This window comes from Phacochoerus africanus, chromosome 5, assembly GCF_016906955.1.
Source record: "Phacochoerus africanus isolate WHEZ1 chromosome 5, ROS_Pafr_v1, whole genome shotgun sequence".
Lineage (NCBI taxonomy): Eukaryota > Metazoa > Chordata > Mammalia > Artiodactyla > Suidae > Phacochoerus > Phacochoerus africanus.
In genome coordinates, this window is record NC_062548.1 from 111,378,894 (window position 1) to 111,394,366 (window position 15,473).

Consider the following 15,473-nt stretch of genomic DNA (forward strand, 5'->3'; position numbering starts at 1 on the left):
GAACGATTATACCAAAGACAGAAGACTTGAACTGTAATCAGGGAAACCTTCACATTTGGAAATGCTAAGACACTGATGATTTCAAATACTTCCTCCACTAACTTAAACCCACCTAAACTTTTGTAAGAATGAGGAACATAGTGTATGGTATGCAATTTCTTGTTACCAAATAATATCCATTCTGAGTATTTTATTCACTGGAAGATGTTTCTGGATGGCCAGAGTGGGGCAACTTCCTAAAGGTGAGAAATACTACAGCAGTGATCCTGCTTGGTCTAAATTGGCCTCCTCTGTCCTCAAATTCCTATCCCACATTTTTCTGCAGATAAGTCAACTCATTCTCCTTGAGAGCTTACACCTCTCCCTCCTGCCAACAGACTTATCTTTCCCAAGGGCAATGTTTGCAGGCCATTTATTTTCTTTCTTCAATTAGTCATATTGCATTCCTCAGTCGTCCTCACTCTTTCCAAAATGTTCTATTTTGTCTTCCCTCCTCCACTTACCCATTCAATTTACATAATTTATTACCAAATAAAGAACTACAAAAGATGTGCCCAGTGAACATAAATAAAGCACAAGGGTTGGTAATATCACTTCTGCAATATCAAAATGTGGGTGGTCAGAAATCTTCACAGAATGTGAAAAACTCTACTTCCCTACAGGAAAACACAGATGTACGTTCTCATATGCTGTAAGAAATTTGTCATCTTTATGTCTACTAAGTAGGATAAAAATACATTCCCAAACATGCAAGGCATACTTAAAACGGCAAATGGCTGCAATGAACCTGGGGTGCCTACAGGAAACCCCAAAGACCATTGCCCTACCCACACATATATACATATCTTACATATAAATTTTACTGTGTAATTCCGCACAACTAGTTAGTCTTAACACAACTTTATAGCTATAACTACACACAGTGCATCTCAGTATAATATTAAGTCAGCCAAGACTTAGACAGAACCTTATGAATTATGGCTAGAATAACACTCTCCTTACCTACCAAGAAAACCTGCACTGCTCAGTGCAAGGGACACACACTCAAGTACCCAAAGACGCTTGCCAATTATTGAGAATGATTACAGTAGGCGGGTGAGCGAGTATGAAAGGAAAGAGCCACTCCTCAACTCTAGCCAGTTAGCACAATGACGTGGGAATTTGTCCCAACGTTTCTACATGGTTTCATTCTTTAAGGGAGGCCAAGAAATCTAGATTTTTAGATGAAATCGCCTGAAAAGGTTTACTCATTTTTTTTTCCAAACACTATGTAAGCCAAACAAAACACCTCTTGCAACTTCAGATTTATTTTTTATTTTTATTTATTTATTTATTTATTTATTTTTATTTATTTATTTTTTTTGTCTTTTTAGCTATTTCTTGGGCCGCTCCCTCGGCACATGGAGGTTCCCAGGCTAGGGGTCTAATCGGAGCTGCAGCCACCAACCTACGCCAGAGCCACAGCAACGCGGGATCCGAGCCGTGTCTGCAACCTACACCACAGCTCATGGCAACGCCGGATCCTTAACCCACTGAGCAAGGGCAGGGACCGAACCTGCAACCTCATGGTTCCTAGTCGGATTCGTTAACCACTGTGCCACGATGGGAACTCCACAACTTCAGATTTAGAACATTAAACTCCCACCATATAGTGGACATCAGCGGCTCTTTTTCCTGCTGAGCATCCATTCTCTGATCTTCTGATTACAGAACTCTTCACTGAGAGGAAAACACTCCATGCAGCTCGGGGAAGGCCTATCAGAGGCAAGGGCATGTGTTCAGGACCCTTCTGTTAAAGCCATGGAATGGACTGTGTTTTTCCACTGGGATTACTAAACTTGTGCTTCCAGGGGCCATCATGTCTGGCTCTTGGAGAGATGACATCATCTCATCCCTTGGATACAGCTATCATGAAGGATCTATTAGAATTTTCAGTTGCATTAACCAATAAATTCCTTTTTTTTTTTTTTTTGCCTAAGCTAGTATACGCTGGTTCTCTTACAACCAAAAACCATATTGTATAAATCATTTTATAGACTTCTGACTATAAGAAAATCTGTGAGAATGTAGGTGCCTTTAGTCATAAAGGCAGTTCAAATGTTGGTTCTACTACTTACTAAAAACATGACTGTGAGTATGTTAGCTAATATTTTGAGAGTTTGTTCTTCATTTGCATATTACCTTCAAGATTAGATGTGAAATGTCCCCAGTATTTTATCAGGTACACATGATAAGCCCTAAACTAATGTTTATGTTCTTCTCAAGTCCTCCCATCCGAAAACCAGATTGAAAAGTAAGATGCCTGAGTGAGGCTTCTTACTCAAGAAGGAAGCGAATTAAAACAGCTTCCAGAAACACTGAATTTTTCAACAAATAATCACACTAGTCACCTCTACACAGTTTCTCCAAAGACAGAAAAATTGAGAGTTCCTGCTGTGGCTCAGTGGGTTAAGAATCCAGTGCTGTCTCTCTGAAGATGTGGGTTTGATCCCTGGTCTCACTTAGTGGGTTAAGGATCCAGCATTGCCACAAGCTGCTGTATAGGTCGTGGATGGGGCTCAGATCTGGTGTTGCTATAGCTGTGGCCCCCAGCCCAGGAACTTCCATATACTGTAAATGCAGCCATTAAAAAAGAAGAAGAAGAAAAGAAAAAGAAAAATTGTTGCTGTCAACTATTAAGTAGGTGATTATGTAACTGAGGCTAATAGGACTGGAAGAAGTGAGGTCAAAGGGAAAAACTACTGATGCTACAAGGTTAGAGCTAAATTTTTCCACATAAGGCTCATGTCAACCAAACATCAGTTCTTTATGAAAATGTGCAGATCCACAGGAAGAGGCCCTAGAGATCTCAGAGAAAGAATCTCAGAGAAAGATACAAACCAAGTGGGCTATTGCTTTATAGAAGGAGAACAGAGGGAGAAATATTTAGCTGGAAATATGGCCAAATAGAATTTGGAAACTACACACTTCCATCCTGAAATCTGTAACACTGTACTAAAATATTTTGCTCAGGTATATCCGCACTATGCGACTACAAGTTCCTTGGAGGTCAATTTTTCTTCTCATCTTTGTAATACCATTGCCCAGCTCACAGCAGGTACTTTGTAAATGCTGGATGAATTCAACCGAAACTGACACAAGTCACAAAGGGCTTCAGATTCTAAATGGAGATGTAAAAGATTCTCATTGAGAACAAAGGGATAACACGTTGGAGACACGCTCTGGCTGACAGCAACACTGAGAATGAAGTTACGACTGATCTAACAAGTGAGTCCAAGCAAACAGAGAGTCATACATCAGAATCAGAATCTCGCAGGCCTTCCTCCCCCAAGTGATCACACTTAAGAAGTGACTCTCGGAGTTCCCGTCATGGCGCAGTGGTTAACGAATCCGACTAGGAACCATGAGGTTGCGGGTTCGGTTCCTGCCCTTGCTCAGTGGGTTAACGATCCGGTGTTGCCGTGAGCTATGGTGTAGGTTGCAGACGTGGCTCGGATCCCGCGTTGCTGTGGCTCTGGCGTAGGCCGGTGGCTACAGCTCCGATTCAACCCCTAGCCTGGGAACCTCCATATGCCGAGGGAGCGGCCCAAGAAATAGCAACAACAACAACAACAACAAAAAAGACAAAAAACAAATAAATAAATAAATAAATAAAATTAAATTAAATTAAAAAAAAAAAGAAGAAGTGACTCTCCTTAGGACTAAAAATATCAAGGAGTAAAACTGAGAGCCTGAGTTCTCTATCCTGGTGATGTGCCTTTGTATCAAACAGTCCAGTGCTGAGGAGTTCCCTGGCGGCCTAGCAGCTAGGGGTTAGGCATTGTCACTGCTGTGGCTCGGGTTCAATTCCTGTCCCAGGAACAGCATTAAAAAAAAAAAAGGTAACTGAGAACTTCAGACACACGCAAACCAAAAGTTCATATAATGACAAAAATGCCATATTGGGACTCACATTGATGATGATCTATTTTTCTGTAAGCTGTTACATGGATATCCGAGGTTGAAGGGAGGACCCTATGCTAAGCACACTGGGATTCCAGAAAGCACTCGGTTAGACCCAAGGCCCTGGGTTTGGGGTAAAGAATATGGGTGAAAGTTAACTTCAGTCTCTGGTGAAAAGAGAAAGAAAAAGTTTCAGGAAAATTATTCATACTTGAGTCAGAAAGAATTATCAAAACAAACTGCCCTTCTTGGCTGTGATTTGTACCTTGATTTTGTGAATGAGTAGAAGGAATGAAAAAAGCCAGTGTGTGATAAGAGGGGCCCCCCATCTGGTCAGTACACAGGGATGGGGAACTGGCAGACCAAAAGCTACAGGAAGCTCTCCTGGCAAAAAAAAAAAAAAAAAAAAAAGAAGGTGGGGAAATGAGCTCTAGGCCCAGAGACCATACGATATAACGAGGGCCTCGGGTTTTTACAGAAGACAGAATCAGGCTTGACCACTAGACCTTTGCTCCAGGGAGACAAAAAAAATGGCAGGCTAAGAATTTAAGGTCATGCTGTTAGTCAGATTTGTCCTCCTGACAATAACTTCAGGTTTAAAAAAAAATGTATGTATGTGGGGGGGTGTGTCTTGTGCACACAACTCAACTTCGGGCATAATCTAATTCAGTCTTTCCCTCCAAAGCACAGCGGGAAATGGATTCTAATTTTCACTATTGTAGAGACTGGTTCTCAAAAACAGGGAGATGGACCCCTGGGAAGGAGCTCTACTGTCCTTGACACAGGAACAAGGACAACAGGGCAGAACTAAGAGAGCGTACCTTGTACTTTTAGGGCTGCTGTGGACAATCCTTCTAGCAGAAAGGCAGGTTACTCCTAGCCTACATTCTTGTTCTGTGAGCAGCAACTGAGAGGTGCAAAGTGCGAAACACCTCATGTTACCCCAGTCACTGACTCCCCTCTCCTGCAGGGTGACGCCTATCCTATTCACTCTACCTAATTGCTATATACATTTATGTCTGTGATTACACCATGCTCGGGCTTGATTTTTCAAAGGGTATCTGCCAACAGAAATACTCCAGGTCCAAGACAGAATAATTAAAAACAGGCCTCGCTATCCAATTAGCTGATCATCTCCTTGTATCACCAAGTTATCAAGTATTTTCAGTTGTTTTGCCTACTTTTCTCATTCAAGTGAACACAACAGATTTTAATTTAGAAACTGGCCATCAAATTTTAAGGGATTAACAGTGACCAGGATGGGAGACAGATGTTGGGGAAGGAGAGTCTGAGCTCAGATTTCAAAATCTGCCGCTTACGAAGGCTAATCAGCAAAGTGGCCAAAACAATTCCTACTTTGAGGGTTGTTACAAACATTAAATGACAATGACAAAATAATTCTATAAAGAATATAGTACATAGGAGGCTCTCAAAAACTGTATTACATAATAATAACATGTTCACAGTGTCCTAGCATCTACTGAGCAAAAATAAAGTTTCTTAAAGGCTCCTATTTCTACTCCTAAAATGAAAAGGTTTGAAATGGGAGGAGAGAGATCTCATAATTTGTTCTTGGAGAGAAAATATATGCAGGAGTTGGAGGTTTTAACTTTTCCCACATGTAAAGTCCATTAGGTGTGTCTACCTGGAGATTTGCTTCATGACAGTAACTATTCTGTGAATGTCTACTTGTCATGCACTCAGCAAATATATCTGAGTTCTCCCTATGTGCCAGGCCTGTGCTAGTTGTTGGGGAGGTAGCTATAAATAACATAGACACAAGTGTGGTTCTTAAACAGCTTACATCTTAGCAGGGGAACTAAGCCAGCACATAGAAGACAAGAGTAGCGCTGGGTATTAAAGATGTACACAGGAGAACACCCCACATCTGGGAGGGAGGTTTCAGGGAAAGCTCACTGCAAGAAGGAATCACCAAGGAGGTCTGAAGAATAAGGAGTTAGCTGAAGGAGGACAAGTGCTAGGTCGATAATAGCATGTGCAAAGGTCCTGAGGTCAAATGATGCTCCAAAGTCAGGAATTACAAGTAGTTTAAACCTGCCAGGACTTTGGGCACAACCTGGATGAGTGAGTACAATGGGAGACAAAGCAGAGATAAAAGTGCAGGGAGACAATGCAGTTAGCAATGTAAGCAGGAGTCAGATTGTGCAGTGAAGACCCTTCATGCTGAAGAGCTCTGACTTAATCCTGGAGACACAGTGAAGTTACTGACAAGTGGGAACAACATGATCAGATTTGCCTTTTAGGAAGCTTGCTCTGACTGTAGTGTGAGAAAAGAATACGTGGGAAATCTCTTAAATCAGATAAAGAAACTCTTAGAAGAAAAAAAACCCAGACGCTCAAAGCTAAAAGAATCTCAGCTGTTTTAGAAATAAAAGATTTACTTGCAATTGAAAGGAAAAAAATTTAAAGCCCAAGAGACTGCAATGATCTGTAGATGTAGCGTAATAAAGGATAAGGCTATGCATCTCAGTTAAGTCCTGTTTCCTAGAAACAAGAGAAAATAAGAGTGTCCCAACCTGAATCTATTTCTGTAATTCCTACCCTCTCCAGGTCTCCTGGCAGCTCATGCCTACTCAGTCTTTGTCTTTTCATTTATGGACCAAATCTGCTCAACAAAATAAGAATTTTGTTATAGAATAGGCTTGGGGAAACTGCAATAAGTGTGCCAGATAGTTTTAAGAAATTAAATGTTAATATATGAAAACAAACTCTGACCCCAAGGTCAAGCAAAACCAATCTTAGCTATTTTGCCAATGGTCATTAAATAACCAGAATTTCTGTAGATAGTTTCTAAATTAGAAAGTCTGAGATCTTATTAGTGTGGTGCAAACATGAGCACAGCAATTAGATACTTTTCCGAATTTGTCTTTTAAAATAAATTATTTCATTAAGTACTAAATGCAAGGATTAAAATTTCACGAACTTGGAGTTAAATCAAAATGTGGTGACAACTACTGGCCTGTGACCAAATACTAAAAGAATCTCAGCTGTTTTAGACATAAAACATTTGCTTCCAACCTGAAGCAAAACTTTTTAGGGTCTATGATTAAAATGATCTGCAAACATAGCATAAGAAAAACAGGTAAGGGAAGTCTTTAATGTGGCAAACAAAAAGCTAAAATCAATCTTTTAAATCAAGATCTGAGGGATGTTTGGCTGTAACTCACAAAAGATTTGAGACAAAGTAAATGACTATACATTCCTAAAAATTAAAATATGCACGTTTTACAGAGTAATTAAAAACACAGGAATTTATCATGACTGCAAGACATTTCTTACAAGGTCATGTGCAAATTTAAAAAATAGTAATATCAAAACTACTTTGGGGGACAAATTCATTTTCTGAAAGGAATGGACTCATTATAATTTTTCTTCTACAATTAGGGAAAGTCTCTATTTTTCAAACTTTCTAAAAAATAAGTAAATTTAATATTTCAAAAGGTGCTTTAGGTATTTGTGATTCACCAACTTGCTTATTTCAAAAATCACTACTTCAAAAACTGTCATTTTTTTATATAGTTATTAATTATTTGTTCACTGACTGATGTGAAAAATCATGCAATGGGAGCTACATCAGACTGGGAGTCAAGATACTACTCACTCATCCATTTATTTCTTTGTTAAACAAACATCTGAATACTACTTGTGTCCCAGACAATGGGTACTAAAAAAAATTTATGTCCCTGAAGAAACATAATACTATATTTCTTCAAATTTGAGATGCCATCAATCATAAGACTCTCAACTAATAAAGAAAAACTGCACTCAAATTATAATTTGAATGAATGAATCACATCAGCCTTGAATGAATCACATCAGCCTCTCATTATTTTAATATTTTTAAAATCTATTCAGAAAAATTCGGCAATTTTTCCTGCCTTCCATACACTGCTCGACACTACACGGCAGTGTTTTGTATCCACCTCTGTACAAAACACAGCTTAATCTATTTTAGGGTGTCTTCCTTTCTTAGCTCCCATAAAGCATTCAGTTGCTGTTTTTAAAGAAAAGTGGAACTGTGATGATTTTGCCAACGTCACAGGCTTACTTTACTACTGCTAAATTCACATCTTTCAACTTTGTTTCAGTCCTTTACTGTGTGTTCAATAACTTTGTTCCAATGCCAAATCACAACAGAATGTTTCTGAGGATATTTTAAATGGCAATTAAACCCATGAGGATGTGGGTTCCACCCCTAGCCGCGCTCAATGGGGTGAAGGTCCGGCATTGCTGTGAGTTGTGGTACAGATCGCAGACTCGGCTCGTATCTGCAGTTGCTATTGCTGTGGCTGTGGCTGTGGCTGTGGCAGGCAGCTGCAGCTTCGAGTCCACACCTGGCCTGGGAACTTCCAAATGCTGCACCTGCAGCCCAAAAAGGAAAAAAAGAACAACAACAACAACAACAAAAAAGAATAAAAAAAAAAAAAGGAAAAAACCCAACATATGAAGAGCTGTGTATGTAACTCAACTTAAATGATGACACTAAATAGCTACAACTAAGCTTGTTACAAGCGCAAGTAGTTACAACCTGGCCAAATGACCGCCCGACTGACAGCATGACAGATGCCATCAAATGATAGGTACATTCCAAATTCAAAGATGTTAAAATATGAGAAGAGAATGTCTTAGAATTGGTAACAGTAGCAAACGCTCATGTAGCACTATGAGGAAAACACCACCCTATGTATTTTACATACCTCATCTCATGAAAACCTGTAAAGTAGGTAGATTATGTGCCTCCAGATGAGGACAGTGAGGCTTGCAGTGGGGGTAGAGGGTTGAGTAACTTGACCCGATACCCAAAGCTAGCATGTGCCAAGGCCAGCTTTTAAATCCAGACAGTCTGAGCTATGCTTTTAACCACTATACCATGTGGCCTCTCAAGTCAATAATCAATAACTAGCTTTGTGAGCTGACTTGACTCAAGTCATTAGAGACTTCTTTCCTAATCTGGAAAAGGAGGGAACTGGAATGGGTGATAAAGGAGCCCTTTCCCAGGATGAAACTATTATAAGTCTATAATCTCTTCTATAATAAAATTTTATCCCTATGGTGGTTTCCCATTAAGCCAATGCAACTCAAAGACCTTCGCTGCCATTAATGATTAGTGAAAGGAATGTAACTTTCACTATTAGTCTAAAATACACATCCTCAGGTGTTAAGGTATTAAGAACAGACACACATGTACCACTATTTCTCTTTTTTAGGCAAAAGGCTGAAGGTAGATACAAATAATCCAATTTGTAGGTTTTACAAGAATAAAACCCATAACTGCGTGTGCATTATACTTAAAATAGAAATTCAGCCATTTAAAATTTTAATCCAAAACAAACAAATGATTTCAATGTGTGTTTTAACAGAAATACACAATGCAGTCTCATATTCTTTAAAAATTTTGTTCATTTACAGAATTCCCTGGTGGCCTGGATGTTAAGAACTTGGCATTGTACTGCTATGGCTCAGGTCACTGCTGTGGCTCAGGTTCGATCCCTGGCCTGGGAACTTGTGCGTGCCACAGGCACAGCCAAAAAAATAAATAAATATATAAATAATCTGTTAATTTATGAGGGGAGAAAACAACAGATTTATTACAGATGCGACTACCGCAACATTTTCTCTCTTGACCCAGTTTAAGGGTGGAATTAAACGTGCATTACACACTTGACAACTCTTCTTTGCCCCAAGGGGGGTTCTGTCACACCGTCTGGATATTTTCTTTTTTTTTAATTGTTATTTTCCCAATACATTTTTTTTTCTACTGTACAGCATGGTGACCCAGTTACACATACATGTATACATTCTATTTTCTCACATTATCATGCTCCATCATAAGTGACTAGACATAGTTCCCGGTGCTATACGATGGATTAGCACGATCTCATTGCTAAACCACTCCAAAGGCAATAGTTTACATCTATTAACTGCAAGCTCCCCAATCACCCCACTCTCTCCCTCTCCCTCTTGGCAACCACAAGTCTATTCTCCAAGTCCATGATTTTCTTTTCTGTGGAAAGGTTCCTTTGTGCTGTATATTAGATTCTAGATATAAGTGATATCATATGGTATTTGCCTTTCTCTTTCTGACTGACTTCACTCAGTATGAGAGTCTCACCCTGGATTTTCCACAGGCCCAGCCAGCTGCCCTCTCCTAGGTAACCTTCCTTCAGACCCATAGCCTCTGACCATCCGGCAACCCAGTGATAGTTAAAAGAATTCCCAATAGTTAACTTTGAAGTTGTCTACAGTAGGAGAGTTAATAAAGGAACGAGATCAAAATGTGCAATGTCTTCAAAGCTTTCATTGTTCATTCCTAAACATCAAATATTATATCAATTTTGGGCCTGCTTTTCTCCTTTACACACACACACACACACACACACACACACACACACACACACACACACATATACACACACATCTGCAGACAATTAAAACCAACTGCTCCTATGGAAATCAGAGAAAACAATAAAAAGATTTCGGCGGAAAAAAGTGAAAAAAAGATAAGTGAACTGTTAGCAAAAGCAGGCTTCAAAAACAAAATGTGAGAAGATGCTTAAAGACGGAACTGGCCAGTACAAAGAACTGTACTACTACATACCTTCCCATGTTGCCCAGCTCTTTCATAACAAATGACAACATCTTCCCACATTTCCAGCTTCTCAAATATCTGAAGGGCTGAACTGGTACATCCCAACTCAAAGAGTAAACTTGCAAGCTGGCGCTAGAAAATCAAATTAAAAGAATGAACATTCCTTTATGCAAAGACAGATTCCTGTTCCACTTGCAAGTATATCCAATCTGCCATTTCAAGGGCCTGTTTATCATAATAAATGCATAATTTCTATAATTCAACCTCAACCAATCAGGAATTTGCAATCACTCAATACTTACCTTTACTTTAGCAAGCTTCTTTAGAGGGGATGAGGAATTTAAAAACCAATATAGAAACTCTTCAAAATACTTAATATATCTTTTTTTTCTCCAAAACCCAGAAGAACTTAAAAGGCAAAAATCTGTATTTCTTTATTACCTAGAGTCTATGTATGACAATCTCTGATGTAAAGCTGAGATCCAATAAATCAATTTTTAAAACTCTATAGTTAGAATGGCTATTATCAAAAAGACAAGCAATGTGTTGCTGAGGATGTGGAGAAAGGGGAATTCTTTCTTTTTTTTTTTTTTTTTGGTCTTTTTAGGGCCGTACCCACGGCATATGGAGGTTCCCAGGCTAGGGGTCGAATCAGAGCTGAAACCGCCAGCCACAGCCACTGCAGATCCAAGCTGCGTCTGCGACCTACACCACAGCTCACGGCAACACTGGATCCTTAACCCACTGAGGGAGGCCAGGGATCAAACCTGCGTCTTCGTGGACACTAGTCAGATTTGTTCCTTCTGAGCCATGATGGGAACTCCAAAAGGGGAACTCTTGTGCACTCTTGGTGGGAATGTAACTGGTATGGCCACTCTTCAAAACAGTACTGAGGTTCCTCCAGAAACTGAAAACAGAACTACCATACGGCCCAGTAGTTCTGGGAACACAGCTGAGGAAAATGAAAACACTAATTTACTTGAAGCACATTCTAAAAGACTTAGATTTCCCAGTCCTTTGTAGATAAAAGGGGACAGAGTGGTATGGTGAGGTGAGTGAAGGTTAAACATATTCAGACATAAATAAATACATTGTAATTATAAGTGGTTCATCTTGCAGGAATAGAAAACAATACTAGGAAGGTTTTAAAAGTAAGTGAGACTCTTAAATAAGGTGTGGTTTCAAAATTCAATACAGATCTAAGAGTTAAGAAGCTAATGAACATGGAAGATACAGGACTAAAACTTGGAAAGTAAAAGAAAATACACCTGAAAATTATAAGCTAATATATATTAACAAAATAAATAAAGGGATGGTCTGATTCTTTTGTATCCCATGAAATACAGGAGAATTTGGCTATTTTAGAATATATGATTGGACATTTTCAAAAACTGAACGTAGCAGTGAGAGCTAAATAAATCTTAGTGCTCATATAGCAAAGTTTAACCTTTTCATTTAATAAAGAAAGTTATGGCATCTAAGCTGGTACGGCTAGCTAGTAGTAAAGATAGTCTCTTTTTACAATAAACTGTGCTGTTATTCCTTGATCTTTAAATATATACATAATGATATAGTTACCCCCTTTAATGAAAGAAAAAAGTGATTTAATTTTTTAATGAAAGAAGATATTTACCTAACTATCCCCAAATCTTAAAATCCACAGCTTCCTAATAAGCAGATAAAATAAGCTTAGCCTAAATTCTTTTTTGAACAGTATTTAATTTTTCTAATGCTTCTGTTCAGAAACAGGGTAACAGCTGCACCCTCAGTAGACATGTTTTGTCATAATAATAGCTTGGAGTCTGAGATGTTTATATACCGCAAACCACAGAGTACAAAGCACTTAACAAACCTCACAGATCAGGGTCAAAAACATGCCAAAAAGTTCCAGTTAACACCTTCCTGATGAAGTTACTCCTTTTGAGATCATATAACAAAGCTTTTTGTGCCTTTGTTTTACTGAGACGCCTTCAACAGATAAAAGTGAACCCCCAATGTGTGAGCCCCTTCATTTCCTGTGCCTAAGAATATAATCTACTCCAAGAAACCTTTTTTTTTTTTGTCTTTTGTCCTTTTAGGGCTGCACCCTTGGCACATGGAGGCTAGGGGTCGAATCGGAGCTGTAGCTGTCAGCCTACACCAGAGCCGCAGCAGCGCCAGATCCGAGCATGTCTGTGACCTACACCACAGCTCACAGCAATGCCAGATCCTTAGCCCACTGAGCAAGGCCAGGGATCGAACCCGCAACCTCATGGTTCCTAGTCGCATTCGTTTCCGCTGCACCAGGACGAGAACTCCGACTCTAAGAAATCTTGTGATGGAGACTGCAAGTTGTTGAATAGTAGAGTGGCATTCATAATTCTAATAACTAGTCGTGTGCATAATCCACAGGAGAGGACCAGAAGCTGGTTAAGATAACAGTAGTTACTCAATCAGCTAGAAATTTCTGGTGGGCATCATTTGACTCCACTCAGCTTCTCTGTACCACACAGCTTGCACATCTATAAAATGGGGCTATTTCAGGAAACCATTGCAATAAAATAAGATTATGTGTGTGAAAGGCGGAACACAATGTATGCCTTATAATAAAAGTATAGTAAAAGTTGGTTGTTACTATTTGGTATAATTACAGCCCAATGAAGAGATAGGAAAGGAAATAAACTAGACTACAAGTTGGGAAACGAGAGAGGCAGTTCATGAACTGTGTGATCAACAATGGAAAAATGTAGTTAATTGCACTGGGGCCCAATTTTTTCTGTAGAATCGAGAAATTGGACCAGGTGTCTAAGTTGCCTTCAGTGCTTAAAATTTTACAATACAGAGGAAAAACACTTGTAAGATAGGAGAACCATGGTATGGGAGCTAAACCCGGTATTCTCATATTGTTAGAAAGATGAGAATAGTTAAGGGTTATTTAACAATACTGAGTATCAAATAAATGCTTTCTTGTACCTTTTGTAAACAACTTGCTCTTAAAAGGTCATTCTTTAGCAGGAAATCCATAATGGGCTTTTATTTTATTTATTTATTTTTTTCTTTTTGGCCTCCCCATGATATGGAATTCTTGGGCCAGGGATCAGATCTGGGCAGCAGCTGCAACCTAAGCCACAGCTGCGGCAATGACAGATCCTTAACCCACTGCATTGGGCTGGAGATTGAACCTGGGTCCCAGTGCTCCCAAGACGCCGTGGATCCCTCCCATTGTGCCACAGTGGGAACTCCCATAATGGGCTTTTAAACATAGAAATTTTGGGGTTTTTTTGTCTTTTTTTTAGGGCTGCATCTGAGGCATATGGCAGTTCCCAGCCCAGGGGCTGAATCAGAGCTGTAGCTGCCAGCCCACATCACAGTGACAGCAATGCGGCATCTGAGCCATGTCTGCAACCTACACCACAACTCACGGCAACGCCAGATCCTTAACCCACCGAGTGAGGCCAAGGACTGAACCTGCATCCTCACGGATACTAGTCAGTTTCATTATTGCTGAGCCAGGATGGGAACTCCCATAGAAAGTTATTTTTAAAATGAAAATTCTTATGGTTCTCTTATTATTTAATTTTGAGGATTCTATTTAATCTAGTTTAAATTTTCAAAAAAAAAAAAGCTTCCGGAGTTCCCGTCGTGGCGCAGTGGTTAACGAATCCGACTAGGAACCATGAGGTTGCAGGTTCAGTCCCTGCCCTTGCTCAGTGGGTTGGCGATCCGGCATTGCCGTGAGCTGTGGTGTAGGTTGCAGACGTGGCTCGGATCCCGCGTTGCTGTGGCTCTGGCGTAGGCCGGTGGCTACAGCTCCGATTCAACCCCTAGCCTGGGAACCTCCATATGCCGCGGGAGCGGCCCAAGAAATAGCAACAACAACAACAACAACAACAACAATAACAACAACAACAACAACAACAACAAAAGACCAAAAAAAAAAAAAAAGTTTCCGAAGTCTAACATCACGTTATTCAAAATAGCAGTTTGAAGTATTTGGGAATCCCCAGCTATTTTTATTCTTTTCACTGAAATATTTGAAAATTCAAACATAAATTGAAAGTCATTCTTTTCTATGGCATTTATCATGACAACAACAAAATACCTGAATGGCCCAATGAGGTGGTACTTGACAGCAATAGAAAATCTTCAGACGTTCCAGTACAGATGTGGTCTTATCCTCAAATTGGTCTGCAAGAGCCTTAAGAACACATGCCATAATCAGAATATATATGTGTAATAGCTTTTCAATATAAGCAAGATTCTTATTGCAAAAGTTATACAAATAGACATATAAACCAAAAAAAAAAGTCACTTTGATAAGGTGAGGGGATGTGAGTATTTTCTTGAATTTCTTTACATGTTAAAAAAAAAAAAAAACCTTAAATTTTTTTTTTTTTTTTGCCATTTCTAGGGCCGCCCTCACTGCATGTGGAGGTTCCCAGGGTAGGGGTCTAATCAGAGCTGTTGCTGCCGGCCTACACCAGAGCCACAGCAATGCAGAATCTGAGCCGCGTCTGCAACCTATACCACAGCTCACAGCAATGCCAGATCTTTAACCCACTGAGCGAGGCCAGGGATCGAACCCGAACCTCATGGTTCCTAGTCGGATTCGTTAACCACTGAACCACGACGGGAACTCCAAACCTTTATATTTAATCAGCATTTACTCAAACACGCACATGAAAAACTTATCAGAGGAGTTCCCTGGTGGCCTAGCAGTTAAGAATCTGGCATGATTACTGCCGTGGCATGGGTTCAATCCTTGGCCCAGAACCTTCTGCATGCCATGGGCATGGCCAAAAAAAACAAACAAACAAACAAACAAAGTTTAACTTATCAAGAAAACAGTTTTCTTAGTTTCTGTTTGTTTGTTTTTGTTTTTTGCCACACCAGCAGCAGGTGGAAGTTCATGGGCTGGGGACTGAACCCGAACTGCAGTTGC

General features: G+C 39.8%; 1 protein-coding gene across 1 annotated transcript in view; it reads right to left on the reverse strand.

Moving 5' to 3' along the window:
• The window catches only part of TTC27 (tetratricopeptide repeat domain 27), a 176,991-nt gene that overhangs the window by 56,182 nt on the left and 105,336 nt on the right, over window positions 1-15,473 (reverse strand). The window contains exons 11-12 of the mRNA XM_047782314.1: window positions 14,634-14,729; window positions 10,562-10,684 (exon numbers count right to left, since the gene is read on the reverse strand). Of these exons, the coding sequence (XP_047638270.1) occupies window positions 10,562-10,684; window positions 14,634-14,729 (219 nt within the window). The remainder of the gene's footprint in view (window positions 1-10,561; window positions 10,685-14,633; window positions 14,730-15,473) is intronic.